This window comes from Camelus dromedarius, chromosome 29 (genome assembly GCF_036321535.1).
Source record: "Camelus dromedarius isolate mCamDro1 chromosome 29, mCamDro1.pat, whole genome shotgun sequence".
Taxonomy (NCBI): Eukaryota; Metazoa; Chordata; class Mammalia; order Artiodactyla; family Camelidae; genus Camelus; species Camelus dromedarius.
The window spans coordinates 11,671,987-11,689,553 of NC_087464.1; the positions used below are offsets into that span (position 1 = coordinate 11,671,987).

A 17,567-nucleotide genomic window follows, 5' to 3' on the forward strand; every position below is an offset into this window, starting at 1 on the left:
CCAACCTCATACCTTTACTTCCCCCTCTTCTGATGGATTATCTGAGTGTCTAGGAGACGAACACTCAATTCCATGTTCATCTTTCAGCCTGGGGGCTTTGTTTTCCTTCTTTACTCGAGGCTTCCGCTTCTTTAATTTGGCCTGGAAAGGGAAAGAAAATGATGATACAACCACAAATCAAGTCCCTCAAAAGCATGACCAAATAACATTACGATTCTTTAGAACAGTAGCAGCCATATAATTCCAACAAGAAAACTTGGAGGAAATTCAAAGGAATATAACCAATTTTACCTTAAAGAGAAAAAAAGAAAAAAAGAGACTACAGGCTTATACATATCCTGTGCCACACAAAAACATCCACATCACTGAATCTACTGATTCCATTTTTTGGAAGTCAATCTAAAGATAAAATTCAAAAGAAGGAAAAACACCTTACAAACATAAAACAAAGATAGTATGTGAAAGACAATAATAATATTAGAAGACCTAGAAGCATGTTGCATCTAAAAATAAGGAAAAGGTATTTATCTACTCAACCAAACATGATACAGCAATCTAAAGCAAGCATAACCATGATCTAGTATCTCTCTACAGAACCTAACTTCTAGTACGTCCTCAACATACTATCTGGAGAATGACTTTACTTATGACACTACTATGTGAAAAAGGACAAGGTACGGGATGAGGATTTTTTCCTTAAAATTTGTTTGTAACACAGGGAAATTAATACAAATGGCACAGCTCTAAAAGCACTTAAGGAACACGCACACACAAAGACTGACAGCACTGCGTGTAACTTATAGTGTCTCCAACTGTGATTCTCTTCCTTCTAGGCCTGAACTGAGATGCAAAGTTGGGGAAATAAAAGGAATAAAGCTCAGGTGAGTCCATTACCAACTTGGTTGATCTTTTTCACTGAACAAGTAAGGCAATCGTAACTGGTGTCCAATTTCTGAATTAACTGTGGATTCTTAATATCTACTTTATCCCTGGGACCTAATATTACAAGTAGCTGAGGGTTAGCTATAGTAACAGGCAAACTCAGTGATATTCACCAAGTAACAATGTTCTAAACATGAGGAAGCAGCATAAAGAAACAGCAACAGTTATGTCTAGACCGGTGGCACTGGGAGAGATGAAGACTACTTTGAGGCAATATTTGAGAATGATTTTGTAAGGAAGTTGCCAGAGTGTTCAGGTCAATTATTACATGAAGATTCCTATTACTACCAATCAAACTATCATTGCTGGAAGCTCAGTACAACACCTGACAAGCAGCAGGTACTGCTCTGTGTAGCCCCCGGAGAGGGCATCTCTTCCCCTGCCTGACCCTGCAGGGCTGAAGCATCAGTCCTCTCGAGGACACCTGGCCGGCGGCTACACTCACCTCTTCCCCGCCTGTCACAGCCCCCTCCTTCTCCAGACTCTTCCTGAGCAGCTTCAGCAAGTAGTCCACTCGTGTCTGCAGCTGCTTCCCCTGGGGCTTTTTATCTGTCTCCACGGGCAGAATCTTCAACAGGAAAGGAAGAGAAGCACCCGCCACCACCCAGGTCCCGGTTAGTGCATCAGGATAAACAGAGATGACACACAACTGAGCAGTCCTTTCCCTCCCCAACCACCCAAAATACAGATAAAGCCTCAGATCCTATCTCATGTCCATGGCTCCCAGTCACTGAAAATCCCTCATGAGCCGTTCTCGTTTTACAAAATGGGATGGAGAAATCCAGCTCTCCCACTGGCTCCTACCTGTGCTGTTAACAGGGTAGAACAACTCAGGTAGGAGGGGCTTGTTGGCTTCATCTGCTAGAGCATCCCAGCCGTCGTGGATTTCCTCCTTCCAGGAGCAGGGAATCCCTGGAGCTAGGTTAAAGCTTCGTTTTAGATTGAAAATGCTTCTTAGAGCATTGCCGGAGAGCACTGAGCTATGCCAGGACACAGCTGGACCTCTCAGGCCAGGCTGGATTTGGTCTCAGTGCTTATGGCAGGGTGCTGTCACCCTCTGAGAACATCGCACCTGGGATGAGCATTGTTTGACGTGCCAGGAAAAGCCCTGCCAGGAGCACAACATGGAGCGCATCCTACTAAAATTTGAGCCAGTCAGCTTTCCCTGCTTACAGCTCTCAGCACGGCCTTACTACTCGGTAGCCTGATGTGCAACAGATAGGGTGGGAGGCTCGATTTTATGGGAGAAGTACAGCCAGTGTTTAATTCCATTACAAAAAATACCAAGGTGTGGCTCATTCTTTCTTCATGTGTAGAACTGAAATATGGTTGTTTCAAATATTCAAATACGGTCTTAAAGAAAGTGCCAACAATTAAGGCTGAGGAGTGCTTTTATTATTAATAATCTTACCCTGGTATTTGTTGCAATGAGATTACACCTATAATTAAAAATCCGAAACTTTTAAGATTTCTCCTAAAATTACCCCAAAATTTTACCTGGCTATTTAGCTTCACCTCTGAAACAGTGCCACAGTCCACTAAAGACGGTAACGTTTCCAAGGATAAAGAAATCCAAGGAATTTACTATTATACTAATTCCCAGTTTGATTCCCCACCTCCAAGAAAAGTTAAAAGTAAGTAATCAGTATAAAGTTATACAACAAAAGTCTAGAAATCTCCAGCATCGCAGAATTTCTTACTTTGTCAGTTAACTTAAGCTCTGGATCTGTTTTAATTAACTCCCAGTTTCCATAGCCATGTTCATAAATTCCCAGCAACAGGCGCGAATCATCCTCCACTCCCCACTCGACATCAAAGTGTGCTGCCTTGACACGACATGTTAAGCAGTATCTGGAAAGATTTCAAAAGCAGGGGGACATTAGAAGAGGGGCATTTGGAAATAAACACAAATGAACAAAGTATTCTGATGTGTTAGAGAAAAGACAGTGGAAACACTACGTAACTATACACAACTGTAACTTCCAATCTCTTGTCTTTCGGCACAACCACCCAGGCACAGGCACACGTTGTACTCACTTTTTTTTTTCTTCAGGGTCTACAGGGATCGATTTATGCAGCATCTCAAACTCTTCCTCATGTTGGATAATAGATTTCACGTTAACCTGAACCCCAGAGATCTTGATTGTGGGGCCTCTCTTTTTCCCAGGTCCTTTCCCTACAGGACACCAATTTCACATTCGTTACTAGGGAAACCTGTTTTTCATTTTTGAGCCACGTGAATGTAATACTTATTCAAAACAATGATGATGAGAAAAACAATGTAAACGTAAGGTTTACTCTTGGATGTATTCTGGGTGCTATAAAAGCATATATTTAGATCACTGTCCAAACCACTGAAGTTACTGAAGTTTCTTTTATGAAAAAAAAAAAAACCTATAATTTTTTTTGACTGTATTCAAGATATTTTAAAATTCTATTACTTTTAGCAATAGCCTTCTAGCAGAAAATTTCAAAGCACAAATTCTTTATTTAATGAAGAAGCTAACACACCATAAACCAGACACGATGACAAGCATTTTACATGTATGGAATTACTCAAGTAACCACCCAAACCCTTTGAGGTAGGGACTACCAGTGTTTCACAAATGAGACCTTTGAGAGGCTATCACTTGCCTCTGGTCTTGCGGCTAAGAAATGGCAGAACCAAGATTCCAGGTAAGTGAGCTGCCTCCAGGGCCTGAACACTTAGCCACAGCTGACAGAGCCTCCTCTGAGTAACCTCTAACAGTGAAGGGTGACAAAAGAATGGGGGCAGTGGCACAGATAAACCACAGTCCACTGAACCATAATGACAACATCCTCATCTCTTGTGTCTGAGGTTCAACAGTCAGAGTGTCCTTTAATAATAAGGACTTCAGAGCTTTCTCCTGATACCTCCTGGCTTTTAGAGGACAGGCAAAAACACCTTCTGGTGAGGAAGAGAAAACACGCTACAGGTCAAATCCAATTACAGCACTTTCTAGTGCCAAGAAAATCTCACTATAACAAAAAGGTTTATAATACCCATTCACTATTTTATTTATTCCAATTAATTCTCTAACTCCTTTATCACAACAAAACAATACGTGTATGTATTATGTCCAAGATCATTACTGACATCTGTGATCTGTAATGTCCTCACTTACGGCCAAAACGCCAATGTGTCCACTCAGCTTTACCCACTCAGGTCTTTGCATCATTTAGACCAATTTAAACTTCCTACCGTAACATTGTATCATTCATCTTGTTAGTCACTATGTATCTTCTGCAAATCAACTTCATTTGTGAGTAAATCTCTGGGATCTTACAACTGAGCTCACATAAAGGCAGGTGAGAATGCACACCTCAAAGGATCAGGGATGTAGGGGTGCATGGGATACGTCCCTAAATCCTTTGGAAAAAGTCTGTCCTTCTTTAAAAAAAAAAGGCAAGCCCTTTAGCAGCAGGGATCCCAATCCACAAGGGCCAGGGTTTGGAGACTCACCGAGGAGACCTGCTGACTTACCCTCGCTGGCATTTTCTTTCAGCTGCTCTTCGTACTCCTGCATTGCTGACACACAGCTGTTGTGAATCAACTCCCCCAGGCGCTTCAGATCTGCCACAGACTTGTCCACCAGCTCAGCATCGCGAGCTATGCATTCCAGCCTGAGCAAAGACAAATGTGGGGACACTTCAAGGCCCTGTGCCCATGCTTCTAGCGTCACGTGAACAACCACTTAGTTTCACATACGCTGGCTCCTGCAAAGACACTTTTCTCTACGTTCCTTAATTGATGGTTCCAAGGCGCCAACAAGAACCCTCCAACAGTGATGAGGACTAACTTATTTTCCAAACTTAAAAAACCGTTCCTTGAAACAGTCCACAAAACAGAGTAATTTCAAAAACATGGAGGGGAGGGTATAACTCAGTGACAGAGTGCATGCTTAGCATGTACAAGGGCCTGGGTTCAAGCCCCAGTACCTTCATTAAGAAAAAAAAACTAAATCAATAAATAAACCTAATTACTTCCCCCCTCCAAAAAAAATCCAAAAGCTCAATGGGCTGTCTGATAACAGTAGCAGGTGAAGTGCCCGAAAGCTACTTGTACTCATTTGCTTCTCTCTCATCCCTTTCCTCCCTCCAGCCTATTTTCATTCATCACAGTGTTCCTAGAAGCAAAGTACAGTTACGTCTACAATGTTTTGTTGACCTCCAGTCATCTAGAGACACTTTAATGTCTAAAAATCAGGCTGTCAAAAGGTGCCAGATCTTAAATGGAAAACAGAACCAAAATAAAAGAAAAACAAAAAAAGAAAAACTGCTACATAATAAAGTGAAAAAGAAGTAGATAAGGAACTATTACATTACTAAGCTTACCGTTCAAGAGGGAGACCAAACTTCTTATACGCCTTGATGAACCTAAGAATATGATCAATAAATCACATTACAAAAACAGATTTTTAGCTATGTTAATGCAAACACATCCTATGATGAAATATGGGCCATGAAAATTGTCAAAAAATAGACTGGGCCCAATCCTTATGACCGCCATTAAGAGAATGAATCTGAATGCCTCTTGAAAATGGCCAAGTTAAAATAATGAGTGTTAAAAAGCTATTCAAACTAAAGATCAACTTTATTCTCAATGACTGGTCATGAAATTGCTTAGGGATATAACTGAGAACAGTAACTTAACTCTAATATTATCATTTTTAGAATGTACAAGTTTATGGAGTTCAAAATGTAATAAATGATTCAGTAACCACAACTCTTGTGATAAAACCCCAACATAGTTAACTGGTCTATTCAGTCTACCACCGTTACTTTTAATTCCATACTGCATTATTTTCCAGTCAACAATACAACTATAAGATTTTTAGGAGTGCCTCAAATACTTTTTGGAATAAGGCAAAGTAAAATAAAAAAAGAACAAGAAAGTATGGCCCATATACAGGGAAAAAAAAAGCAGTCAGTGGAAATAGCCCCCATGTAATCTATGTAACAGTAAAAATACAAAAGCGGGGGAAGGAATGAACCTATACTGGAGTAAAGTTTTACTGCAAGTTTTACTTTACCACTGAAATTTAGTTGGTATTAGTCCAAACAAAATTGTCTTAAGTTAAAATATTAACTATAATCTCCACACCAGTCACTAAGAAAATAATTTTTAAATATAGTAAAAGAAAAAAACAAGAGTATTAAAATGGTATACTAAAAAGAATCTATGTAACACAAAAGAAGACAATAATGGAGGAATAAAGGGACAAAAAAGACATAATAAGACATAAAAAACAGAGCAAAATGTAGACATAATTCTGTCTTATTGGTAACTGTGTTAAATACAAATGGATTAAAGACTTCAATCAAAAGGAAGAGATTGATAGAATGGATTTTTAGAAATCGCTTAACTATATACTGCCTACAAGAGTCACAAGCTGGATTCAAAGACACAAATGCATTGAAATAAAAAAGAAAAGATACTACACATACAGTACCCAAAAGACAGCTGGAGTGGCTACACTGATGTAACCAAAATAGAAACTTTAAGACATAATATTTTTACTGGAGACAAAGAAGGACATTTTATAATGAGAAAAGGGCCAATCCATCAAGACATATAAAATACATGCATCTAACACAAGAGATCCAAAATACACGAAGCAAAACGGACAGAAGGGGAAGATAATACAGCAATAATAGAGACTTCAACACCCTATTTCCAGTAATGGATAGGGCAATCAGGTAGAAGGTCAGCAAGGAAATGGAAAATGTGAGCAACACTAAACCAAACAGACCTATCAAACATCTACAGAACACTCCACTCAACTGCAGCAGAAGACACACTCTTCTCAAAACAATACAGTGGGGAAGGGACGATAGGAAGCAGGGTACACATACAAGACTGATGACAAATTCATAATGGTTAAGATGATACTTATGGGGGAAGGGGCTACATTCTATCAATGTTTGCACATATTTACATCTTTCCACAATAAATTGAGGAAAGAGGAATGAGTATAACATTTAGGGGGAAATAAACACTTCACAGCTTCAAATATTGACCTAAAAGGACTATTTGATGTAATTATAATATGGACTGAACCATAAAGCTAACCGTCTTCGTATTTTCTACTTTCTTCAGCCTTAAAAAAAAAAAAAACATGGAAACTAGGACAAAAACTGGTTTGGAAGCAACAACTTTAGATTTTTCTGGAGGGCAGAGGGCTGTGAATCAGACACCAACAAACGTGTAATAAACTGACACAGAAAGACGGTGGAAAAATTGACTGTAAGTGAGAAGAAGCAAGCTGCAGAATAATGTGCTGTGTATACTAATAAACTGAACCAAAGCACCAAACTGATACCAGCGGTAACACTGACGGAAAGCAGACTGGGTTATCCATGCTACTTCAACATTTTATATTTACACTATTTCTTTTATAGACATAGATGTATACACATACATACGTATGTATCTATGTACTTATGCACGTATGTATTCCTAGTCTTCAATCCTCTGCCCTCTCTTGTCATCGGTGTCGGGGATCCAGTCAACCTGAGGCTTACAGCATGCCCTTCCAAACCAGGTCGAGGAAAAAGCAGAGCCCCGACTAACCTCCGGATCTCTGCATCAGTGAATCCCTCCACGAGGTCCTTCCGGACGCTTCGGGGGCGGCCCCTGCGCTTGGGCTTCTTGTCGTCGTCTGAGTCGTCCGTCTCACTCTCAGAGGCGGAAGATCTCTGGGCCTGCCTCTTAGACTCAGTATCAGAGTCACTGTCATTCGTCTGAGCCTGGAAAGGCAAAGCCACATTGTAGCAAAAGCCAGGTCCAAGAGGTCTAAGGACTAAGACCAGCCCATCTTAATTCTGTAATACTCAGAACTGCTCATCATATCAGGCAAGTCAATATTCCCTTGAGGAAGGAGGCAGACGGCATGTAATGAAGTAAGACCTGCTTGGGATAGTCACACTGCCAGAGACATACTGTAACGTGATTAAGCAAACGGGAATAAAAATACTTGGATTGTAGGTTCATGTCTACTTCCTTGGGCAAATCACTTTGTTTTCCATTTGTAAAACGGGGATAATAGCACCTATAATAAGGGTTTTCATATGAATTAAATGAGTCACTGGATGTAAAAGCACTGACTTACGCCAGGCACACTATTAGCTACTATTAGCTCACGCTGATTTACTGTGATCTTGGACAAACCCAAGTCTGTTATCTCCAACAAACCAGATAATAAAGCTTAGTCTACTTACTTCAATGTTGTTGCAAAAATCAAGTTAGATACTGCCCATAGCGGTGCTTTCTAAACTGAAGTACAGTTATATAATCTCTTAGTAAGTATTTAAAACAAGTGCTGTGAACAAACACTTGAGGCAGAAAGAGGTCTGACTCTCTGAAAGTCAAAGGCTTTGCCAATTAGAACCAAATTATTAGAATTACTGGTTCTAATTTCAAAGGCAAAATGCAAACTTGTGTCACACTCAAATCCTGTTCAGCCATCTCTCAGAGCCAAGTGCAGAGATGAAACGTCTCACAGGTGCTCCGTGGGTCCTGCGCATTTTTCCATTTTCCTCTGCTAGGTCTCCGACACTATGCCTGGGAACCCTCCACATCGGGACAGCAGCGAAAGGCCTCTTCCTTGAATAATCAGCACTTCTGCAGCCATTGCAGCCTAAGAAGTACTTTCATATCTTTGATCTCAATTGATCACCTTTTTAGTGGAACTCCGAATTCGAGGCAACATATAGATTTCCTCCAGCTCCTTCTGCCGCTCTTCCTCCTCTACTTTCTTCCTTTGCTCCTCCGGGATGATCTCATCCCAGTCCTTGTGCGGACGCTCTTCTAGCTCTTCTTCATCCTCCATTGTTGCGAAGTTGGCAACCTTAAAACAGATGGACAACCCACCGTCTGATGTTTCCCTAGTTCCCAAACACCACCTACCAAAACACCAGCTCATGCAATGCTGTGAAGGGTAACAGGACTCCTGTGATAGTAACATCATCAAATAATCAAAGTTCTACTGATCTCTCTCTCCCTTATCCCCCTCCCCACAAAATCTACTTGCCAAATCCTAAAGCTCATCAAAAACATTACTGAAAAATAGGGAAAGATATAAAGATGTAAACTGTCTTAAAAGTTTTACTGAAAGATTTGTTGTTCAATCATACACATTTTCTAAGATACTAATTAAGAAATTTTAGGTTTATTTAGATTACAAAATGCTGGATACTTAATACTAATCCATTATGAATTTACAGTTCTGTAAATTATAAATTGCTACTGAATAGAACTCATTTGAAACAATGCATAACTAAAAGCAGTAGCTATTGGTCTAGCCAACTGGTTATCTCATCATTTTTATCAAAAGTATGGAAGCTAAAGGTATATAATAATTTCATATGCTCAAAATTGTCAAAATTGCACATTAGTCTTAGGAATGAAAATGAGAATACAAAACGCAAAAAATTCCAACAAACTTAGAAGAATATTCAATGTACTTCATATCAAATATTTAATATCTAATGTCTATTTACATTGAAATAGTATGTATCCCAGAAAGAAAAACATCTAAACGTATGCATGTCATACTATGGCTAGAGAGAACACCCACCAGCTCTGGCCAGCCTCTGGGCAGCGGTAGGCAGGCCCCAGGCCTGGGCTTCACAGTCCGTTTCTCCCCGGGGTAGCCTTTATGATTACAATGAAGCTAAAAAGAGCTTTTGGAGGCTCCATCCCTCAGAATCACTTGGAGCTGACAGTGAAGTCAGAACTTTATAACTTTTGGCCAAAATTAACTCTTACTTCCAACATGGATATCGTGGATCCTCACGATTAGGTGTTTTAAATTCCACAATAAAACAAGAGGTGTACTTTCTGAGATTTAAAATTTAACATTTTTCTATTTTATAAAATGAATCATCTGGCCACTGTCTCAAATTAAGCACCATTTGTGATTACTTTAAACCTAACTTTTAAAATATCAATTGATACAAATACCAATATTGCATACATGTTAGTGGCTCATACAGCTGGGAATCGAACTATTCCAAGAGTGGCAATAACGGTTACACCAGACTCGGCAGGAGGCCCCCTGCCTACAATGTAATCACAGCTCCACACATGCGTGACTTTGGGAAATCTATTTAGACTCCTTGTGCCTCAGTTTCCCCACCTATAAATGAAGATTGTTGTAACGGGGGGGAAGGGTATAGTCAAGTGGCAGAGTCCATGCTTAGCATGCATGAGGTCCTGGGTTCAATCTTCAGTACCTCCTCAACAAGTAAACTTCATTACCTCCCCTCCAAAAATAAAAAATAAAATATTAAAAAAAGATTGTTGTAAAAACTGAAAGAATTAATATATGTAAAGCACTTACAACAGTGCTTAAAGTATACAGTAAGAGTTATACAAGGATTGGTTATTATTAGTAATCTTAAATATCTCAAAAAATGTGGGCTGTGTTTCCCACACGTTAAATTAGCATAACAAAAAAAGGATTATCAGGAAAAACGTCAATTCAGTGACATACTCCAGAAACAGAGAGCCCCTAGGGTAAGGAGATGCCTACTTTAATTAAACCAGTTGACTAGGTACTGAAACATAATGGCCAAAGGGCTTTAGAAAGACAAACGTCACCAGTAAGGTGACTTTTGATCAACTTGTAATAGGAAGAAATTTTTACACCTAAATAATCATGTAATATTCTGACCAGGATACCATTATGAAGATTACTTCTGCTTAAGAAGAGAGCAATGGTCATGGAAGTGAAATCCAGTTGAAACAGTGAACAATTCACCTCCACCCTGCCTCCTCAGACACAGTAACTCTGCCCCTAGAGCTCTGTGGTCCACTCAACCCCTTCCTTTTTCTTCCACTGAGACAATTTCTACCTGTGGCCAACCGTGGACTTCATCACAAAACACTGCTTCCTTCCACATACTTCTTCAGTCCTAATGGGCTACCACACGTAACCACCATTGTAACCTCCAGGTCTCCCCTGCTTCTCCAACCTGCGTGGAATCAACCCATGAGCCATCGGTTCAAACATGGTTGATTCAATCTGGGAAACCTCTACCACTTGGACTCTCGTATGCCTCCCAAGCCCATCTCCCACCTTGGGATTGTCAACTGATCCAACTTCTCTGACCTCACGTATTTCTGGAGAAAGTCATATGATCCTGCTGACTGGCTCCACTGCGAAGCCCAACCTTCTATATTCAGCTCTACTCCCTATCAGGTTCCTCCCAGCAACTCCTGGCCCCTGCATGGGGCCATCCCAAATCTTTCCCACTTCTCAGCAAACACCTCACTCACTTTCCTGGTAATTAAGGTCACCAGCTGGACATCTTCTCTACCTTCCTATTCCCTTAAGTATACCTTCCTTTTTCTTTCAAAGCCCAACTCCTCCATCTCTGGTTTTGATTATATCCTTTCCAGTCCAATGTGCAATCACATTTTCCTTCTTTCCTTAGACCCTTCAATATTTCCCTATTCTCAAGTTCTTTCCTCAACCTATAAACAGGGTAACACCTTTTAAAAAATCTTGCCTTGCTTGACTATTCTGTTCTCATGAGTTACTTTCACTGTTGGCTTCACTTCATTTTTAATAATGAGTATACTCAGAGCTGTTACCTCCTACTCATCTGGTGCCCAGCTTCTGCATTTAGTCCTCATCTCATTTAATATTCTGTTATATCAAATACCACTAACCACCCTGTAATTGTCCTTTAAAAAAAATCCTACCAAGTCGTCAGGAGCTTCCTGTCACTCTCCATTGACCTTTCTTTGTGATGATCCTATCAATGTCTCTTCCACAACCTCTCCACAACCCGCAGAGCTCCACACCACCCAGTTCTCCACCCATCCCACTGACAACTCATTCTCAGCCCTCGTCACTGACTTCTCCTCTAGCCGCTGACTCTGGGCAGGGCGGGCTTCAGAGGTTACCCTCACGGGGAGGACTGCAGAATCTGTGCTCACAACATACTTGCAACTCTAGAGAACGATATGGGAATCTGAGTCAAGGGTAAGGGAAAAGTAGAGTGTCCTGCACCCAGAAAGTACTCACAGGCATTAGTTACTACCGGTTAATAGATCAACGCTAAGGACTTCGTCAGACAATGGTTTTCATACCTTAAACTGTGACAGAAGCTCATCTGTTGCACTTGTTGAGACTTCATTCTCTCTGGTTTCAGCCAAGCGCAAAATTTCATCAATATCCATCTCCTAAAAAAACAAGACCAACACAAACATGGTAAAAAGGCAACAGTGGTTATTAGCATTTCCTGAAAATGACTGGTGCAAACAAACCGACTCTCTTCTCCAATACTCCACTGTCTCTTACACTCTGTTTTACACCCTTTACATCTAATGTTCCAAACTTCTATTCATACAAATGATATGTTGAAACTTCAGAAATTATAACAAATAAAATTGGAATTAAAAAGACCAAAGATAAAATCCTCAAATGTTTTTCTCATTCCTTCCCATTCAATTTAGGAAGAGCTTTGAGTTCTGCAAGAAGAAAACAGAAACTATGCCCTTCAAGTAATTACGGTTTCTCTATAAAAGCCTCAGACTTAGAATCTGCTTCCAGAAAAATTCAGACTCTCACGGATGATACTTATCAAGAAAAAAATCTTCCCTCACTATTAATTACCTGAGGCTCTGATTCTTCCCCTTCAAGTTCTTTGAAGAGATCCTCTGCTCCAAATTTCAAAATAGCTGTCAGCTCTTCTTTATTAAAAGGATTTGAACTGTAGAAGTAAAATGTAGCTGTAAGCCCTCAGGAATGTCAAATAACCTCTGCGGGGTTCTAAACACCTATTCTTCATAAAGAGGTCAAATTACTGGTGAAAATATAAATTCTGCCACAAGAAAAATGATCTCACAAATATTTCATTTCTTTCTTTTTTTTTAATCCAGAGGATAAGTCTGTGCTGGTAAACCTAACCTGACAGAAGACCAGGAAACCAATTATCTTCCTGTTGGCTCATCTATTACAACATGGTTAAGCAAGAAAGATAATTAGCAACGTGAGAGAAGGGAGCTCTCCCTTTGTCCTTTGACTCAGAAAGTTACCATTCAACTAGAATTTTCAAACTTCTCATCTCTGGTCCAAAATGAAAGAACTAGGTTCCTCTTTAATGGAAAATTGTCACCTGAAAATACTCTACTTAGGAAGGGCTCACTGGATTTCACATGTAACACAAGCTGTAACACTGCCACAGAAGATACTCGATAATCCGATCGAAATATCAACTCTCTAAGAGGAACAGTTGTGCTTCCAAATAAAGCCAGTTGAGACTTAACTCCTTTCCTTTTATACCTTTCTGTTTTCAATAGGACAAATAATCAATCTGCACACAAACATTTTTACCAATAGTAAGAAAACAGCTGCCAGTTCAACCTGGTGCATTCTTACTGCTGAGAAGGCCAAGGCAACGCTGTGCCAGGATGAAAGGGGGAGCCCAGAGCTGCCACTGCTGCTCTGCGTCATCTGCCACAGGCAGAGCCAAAAGCAGAAGGCAAGAGAGAAGGGCAGGAGAGAAAGACAGAGAGGGCACCTGAGAAAAAGGCTGACATGTCAGAAAGAGGAAGAAACAGGGGGAAAAAAGAAAGAAAAAGAAAATGCCATCTTGCAGTTTCGGCTTGGCCTTTTCCAGGTAATTAATGGACTATTGTCTGTTGTAGAGCATCCTATTTGAAGAACTAATTATACCAAATGTTGATGTAAAATTGACTCTGCTACCTCCCCCATCTTTCTGGCACTTACTTGGACCTTCCCGAGTTGTTTTCCAGAACCGTCCGGCCAGTGGTATCCATGCGCTGAATCACCAGATGGTCCAATACCATCTTCTTTTTGGCTCGTTCTATGATCTCTTCCTCCACTGTCCCCTTTGTAACCAAGCGGTAAATATTTACCTATAGGAAAAGGTAATGTTACGCTTACACCTGATCACACACACAAAAAAGTCACCTCTGTCTAAAACCAAGAGCGGAAATAAAAATTGATTTGTTCTATGCTATGATATACCCCTGGTAAGCCATCCACCCAAGCAGACAACTTAAGTTCATGCAATATTTTTATCATCTACAGCACATTACATTCTTAAATAAAACTGCCCCTAAGGGACTGTTACTATAGCCTTGTTCTAATGGTAAAAATGTTGCTAAAGAATATTCCATTTCACCAAAGCCAAATCGTTGGCCAAATACGAAACTTATGAGTTACCCAGTATTAGAGCAGACTTTGAAATTCATCTACAAATGAAAAAGGTGTGTGTGTACTTTTCCAACATACTTCAGAGAAAACACTGGTCGTGCATAATAAAAATAAACCACCTTCAACAATACTAGAATATTTAACAACTTTTCCATATTAAAATAGAGGGAAAATTTCAGTTCTAAGTCTATGCATCATGTATCTTTCTTCAGATAAACCAGAAAGTTACTGGTGATGTACTTTTCAAACAGTGAAATGGTTCCGTAATAGACTAATCTTACAGCCATATCCAGAAGCCTCTCCCCACTGACCTGCTTCTTCTGACCAATTCTGTGGGCTCGGGCTTGTGCCTGCAAGTCGTTCTGGGGGTTCCAGTCAGAGTCAAAGATGACGACTGTGTCCGCGGAAGCCAAATTGATTCCCAGGCCACCAGCCCTTGTCGAGAGCAGGAAACAGAAGTCCTGTACACAATGCAATATACTACTTTATGCAGTGGCCTTCTCAGAAACAGTTTCACAGTCCAATAAGCCCTTATACCTGGAAACCCCTGCAGGTGTGAAGAAAAGTGAGATATGATGGACAAACTTTATGGAGGCTACAAGAATGTAGGGACTGGATGGCAGAGTGAATTTTCATTTGATTAAGAGGTAAGTGTCAGTGCAATGAACTAGGGAGTAATGTAGAATCTGATAAGGCAACAGGAACAAAAGAATTAGTGTTCTCTCCTGGCTAAAACTAGTACACAAGCAGTTAACAGAAACCAGACAAACTCAGTTATCAAGGGGATCATTTCAGCAAGTTGCCAAGATACTGATTTTCTGGGTAAAGGTGGAGTATGCCACGTGAGGCAGTCAGTACAAGCTAGGAAACTTCACTGTGTGAACGTGCATTCATCTGTTAGGCTGGTGAGGAACACAGACACGCTGGACTAACAGATCACATGAGGGAAGCACAGGATCCTCAGTCACCACAGAACGTGCGCCGAGGAAACCAGAGCAGCTGTGGCTGCAGAGGCATGTGTGGGAGAGCCCCAGGCACTGACATATTCCAGCTGCCACAGCAATGATGACAGGGATCAGGCTGGCACAGCACACCTGCCCGCATCTGCATGCTCAGAGAAAGACGGCAGGAGGCAGAGAATAAACTCTGAGCCAGCGAAAAAGAAAGCCAAATATTTGTTTTCAGGGAATTCCATTATGTATATCAAAGGCCGACACCTTTCTGGCATGGAAGTGGCACTCAAAAGCTGGTAGCTCTGAGTTACATTTTGATAAATGGGTATATTTAATATATATACATAGACGCAATGAAAAAGTCTCCATGTTCTACATAACGGTCACATTCGGCAACACTACACCATAGAAATAAAAATGGAGCAGCTGTCTCACAAGGATTTTAAACAGGTTCAATAAAAAACTGATCAGCAGGTGTGTGGAAGCACATCCTTTGTGATCCTCGGCAGAGACACTGAGCATCACCACACTCACTCTAAAGAGAAGCCTTCAGGTAAGCACTTGAGAATGAGATACCTAAAACTTAAATAAAATCTGGGGTCTGAATGATCATACAAAATATTTTCCATGGCACTTTTCATCAAAGATAACGTGAATTAAGGTATTATGTGTGTCTATCATCAAACTGACAAAGGTTAGAAACTATGAAGCTAAGGGTGAGGTAAAATGGAAATATTCACACATAAACAGTATGACCATAAATTGGAAAAATTCAGCAAAATGTGTCAAAAATTTTGTCTACATGCTCATATATGCTTAAGTAAGCACACAATAAAGTAATAAATAATGGTACAGGCATGAGAAAATATTAGAAATCACAATTTTTTTAAATCTTTTATTACATGGGAAAATGCTCAGAGTAGAATTCTGAGTGGGAGGTGACAACAAAACTCTGTGCAGTTTGATCCCAGCTGGGCCAACATATACAGAAATAAATGTTTTCCTCCAGTATAAATGGAAACACACACAACTGAGGTGCACAGCAAGCTGTCTCTGGGATGGGAGTTTGGTACAATTTTTCTTCTTTGTACTCGTCACCATCTTCCAAAATTTCTAAATGTGCATATAATAGTTTCCCTCAGTGAGAAAGCGTTTAAACTTCTTTAATTAATTTAAAAAGGCTCAAAATGGCAGAAAACGGTGGAGAATCTATATTCTACATACAGCCATGGGCCAGGGGGATCAATCAGAATTACAAAGAAAGCAATTTTAGCCTTTTTTTATTCAACTCATACTGTTTTGAACCAAGCGTAAGGAACACAGAAGCAATCTCCACAAATAGTGAGTAATGACACTGGCTATCGCTGACGGGTGCTGTCTGGGTGCCAGGCAAGTGCTCAGCGCTGCGTGCTGACTTCTGCACTTAACCCTCACAGCAGGGCTAGCGAGTAGGGTTTGGGGCGATCGGGATTTCACAGTTGAGAAACAGGGAGGAGAGAAAGGAGGAATGGGAATTAGATAGTTATCGGTATTTTTAGTAATTCCTCTTTTCTTTAACTATTCAGAGCCTTGGTTCTGAAGAGATTAGTACCCAAAACTCCTCAAGGAGAAGTAAACTTTCAGGCTGGAGAAGCGGCCAGCATACTGTAGTCTAACTAGGCCTACATGCACCTGGAGAGGCAGGAGGCATGCGATTCTGCAGCCACAGACAGACATGAGGAGTGTGTAAAACTCTTCAGAAAGCAGAAAAGTTAAGCCTGGTCTGTCTACACAGAACAGTGGCCCAGACTTGGGCGGTTCTAACGCTCTCTCCAGAGCAGTTCTAATCCTACCTCCAGCTCTCTCCGCTGCCTCCTTACCTCCACACACTGCTACAGCCTCACCTGCACCAAACCTCTTCTCCCCACTTCTCTCGTTCACACGGCATTTAACAGTTTGATGTGCACAAATTACAATGTTACCATGGTTTCCAATGTGTCCTAACTAGCTCTTCCATATATGCCTTAAAAACAAAATTACTTTACAATGTCAAATTCAAGCTGGAGACTTAACTGATGAACAAATGTTGCTATCTGCCAAAGCAAGGAAACTAAGCCACATTCTACCAGGGTCCAACAAATCTGAGACACGGCAAACAAACTTTTCAAGACACAAGTCATCAGATCAGAACCTTGTGCTGTCAATACAGATACATGTCAGAATCAATCCTGCTGGCCAGCCCTCCCCAACTTTTGCCTTGCTGTTGTTCTAGACCCAGAAATTTGGTATCTGGAAGCCACCAGAGAACACAGTTGCTATCAGGACTATTCTGTCATTAATCCGGACCAGGGGAGATAAACAAGCATGCATATGCTTTTTCTGGAGTGGCAAACAACAAAATCAAGAGGCAACTTTCATATTAGTGACTTCTCATTCCCTTGTCAGGTAGGAGAGCTGCACTGTGAATTTGTTTCTGAAA

The 17,567-nt window shown here is 40.6% G+C and overlaps 1 protein-coding gene across 5 annotated transcripts in view; it reads right to left on the bottom strand.

Annotated features, from left to right (window-relative positions):
* Window positions 1-17,567, bottom strand: part of CHD2 (chromodomain helicase DNA binding protein 2) — a 94,514-nt gene that overhangs the window by 22,714 nt on the left and 54,233 nt on the right. For 4 of the 5 annotated variants that reach the window (XM_064480547.1, XM_010975715.3, XM_064480546.1 and 1 more), the window contains 12 exons: window positions 14,468-14,617; window positions 13,707-13,855; window positions 12,591-12,687; window positions 12,065-12,157; window positions 8,643-8,813; window positions 7,538-7,713; window positions 5,299-5,340; window positions 4,448-4,587; window positions 2,980-3,118; window positions 2,643-2,793; window positions 1,388-1,510; window positions 13-141 (listed from right to left, as the gene is read on the bottom strand). In XM_064480547.1, coding sequence (XP_064336617.1) covers window positions 13-141; window positions 1,388-1,510; window positions 2,643-2,793; window positions 2,980-3,118; window positions 4,448-4,587; window positions 5,299-5,340; window positions 7,538-7,713; window positions 8,643-8,813; window positions 12,065-12,157; window positions 12,591-12,687; window positions 13,707-13,855; window positions 14,468-14,617 — 1,560 coding nt within the window. The remainder of the gene's footprint in view (window positions 1-12; window positions 142-1,387; window positions 1,511-2,642; window positions 2,794-2,979; window positions 3,119-4,447; window positions 4,588-5,298; window positions 5,341-7,537; window positions 7,714-8,642; window positions 8,814-12,064; window positions 12,158-12,590; window positions 12,688-13,706; window positions 13,856-14,467; window positions 14,618-17,567) is intronic. The other variant, XM_064480548.1, reaches the window with a different exon arrangement.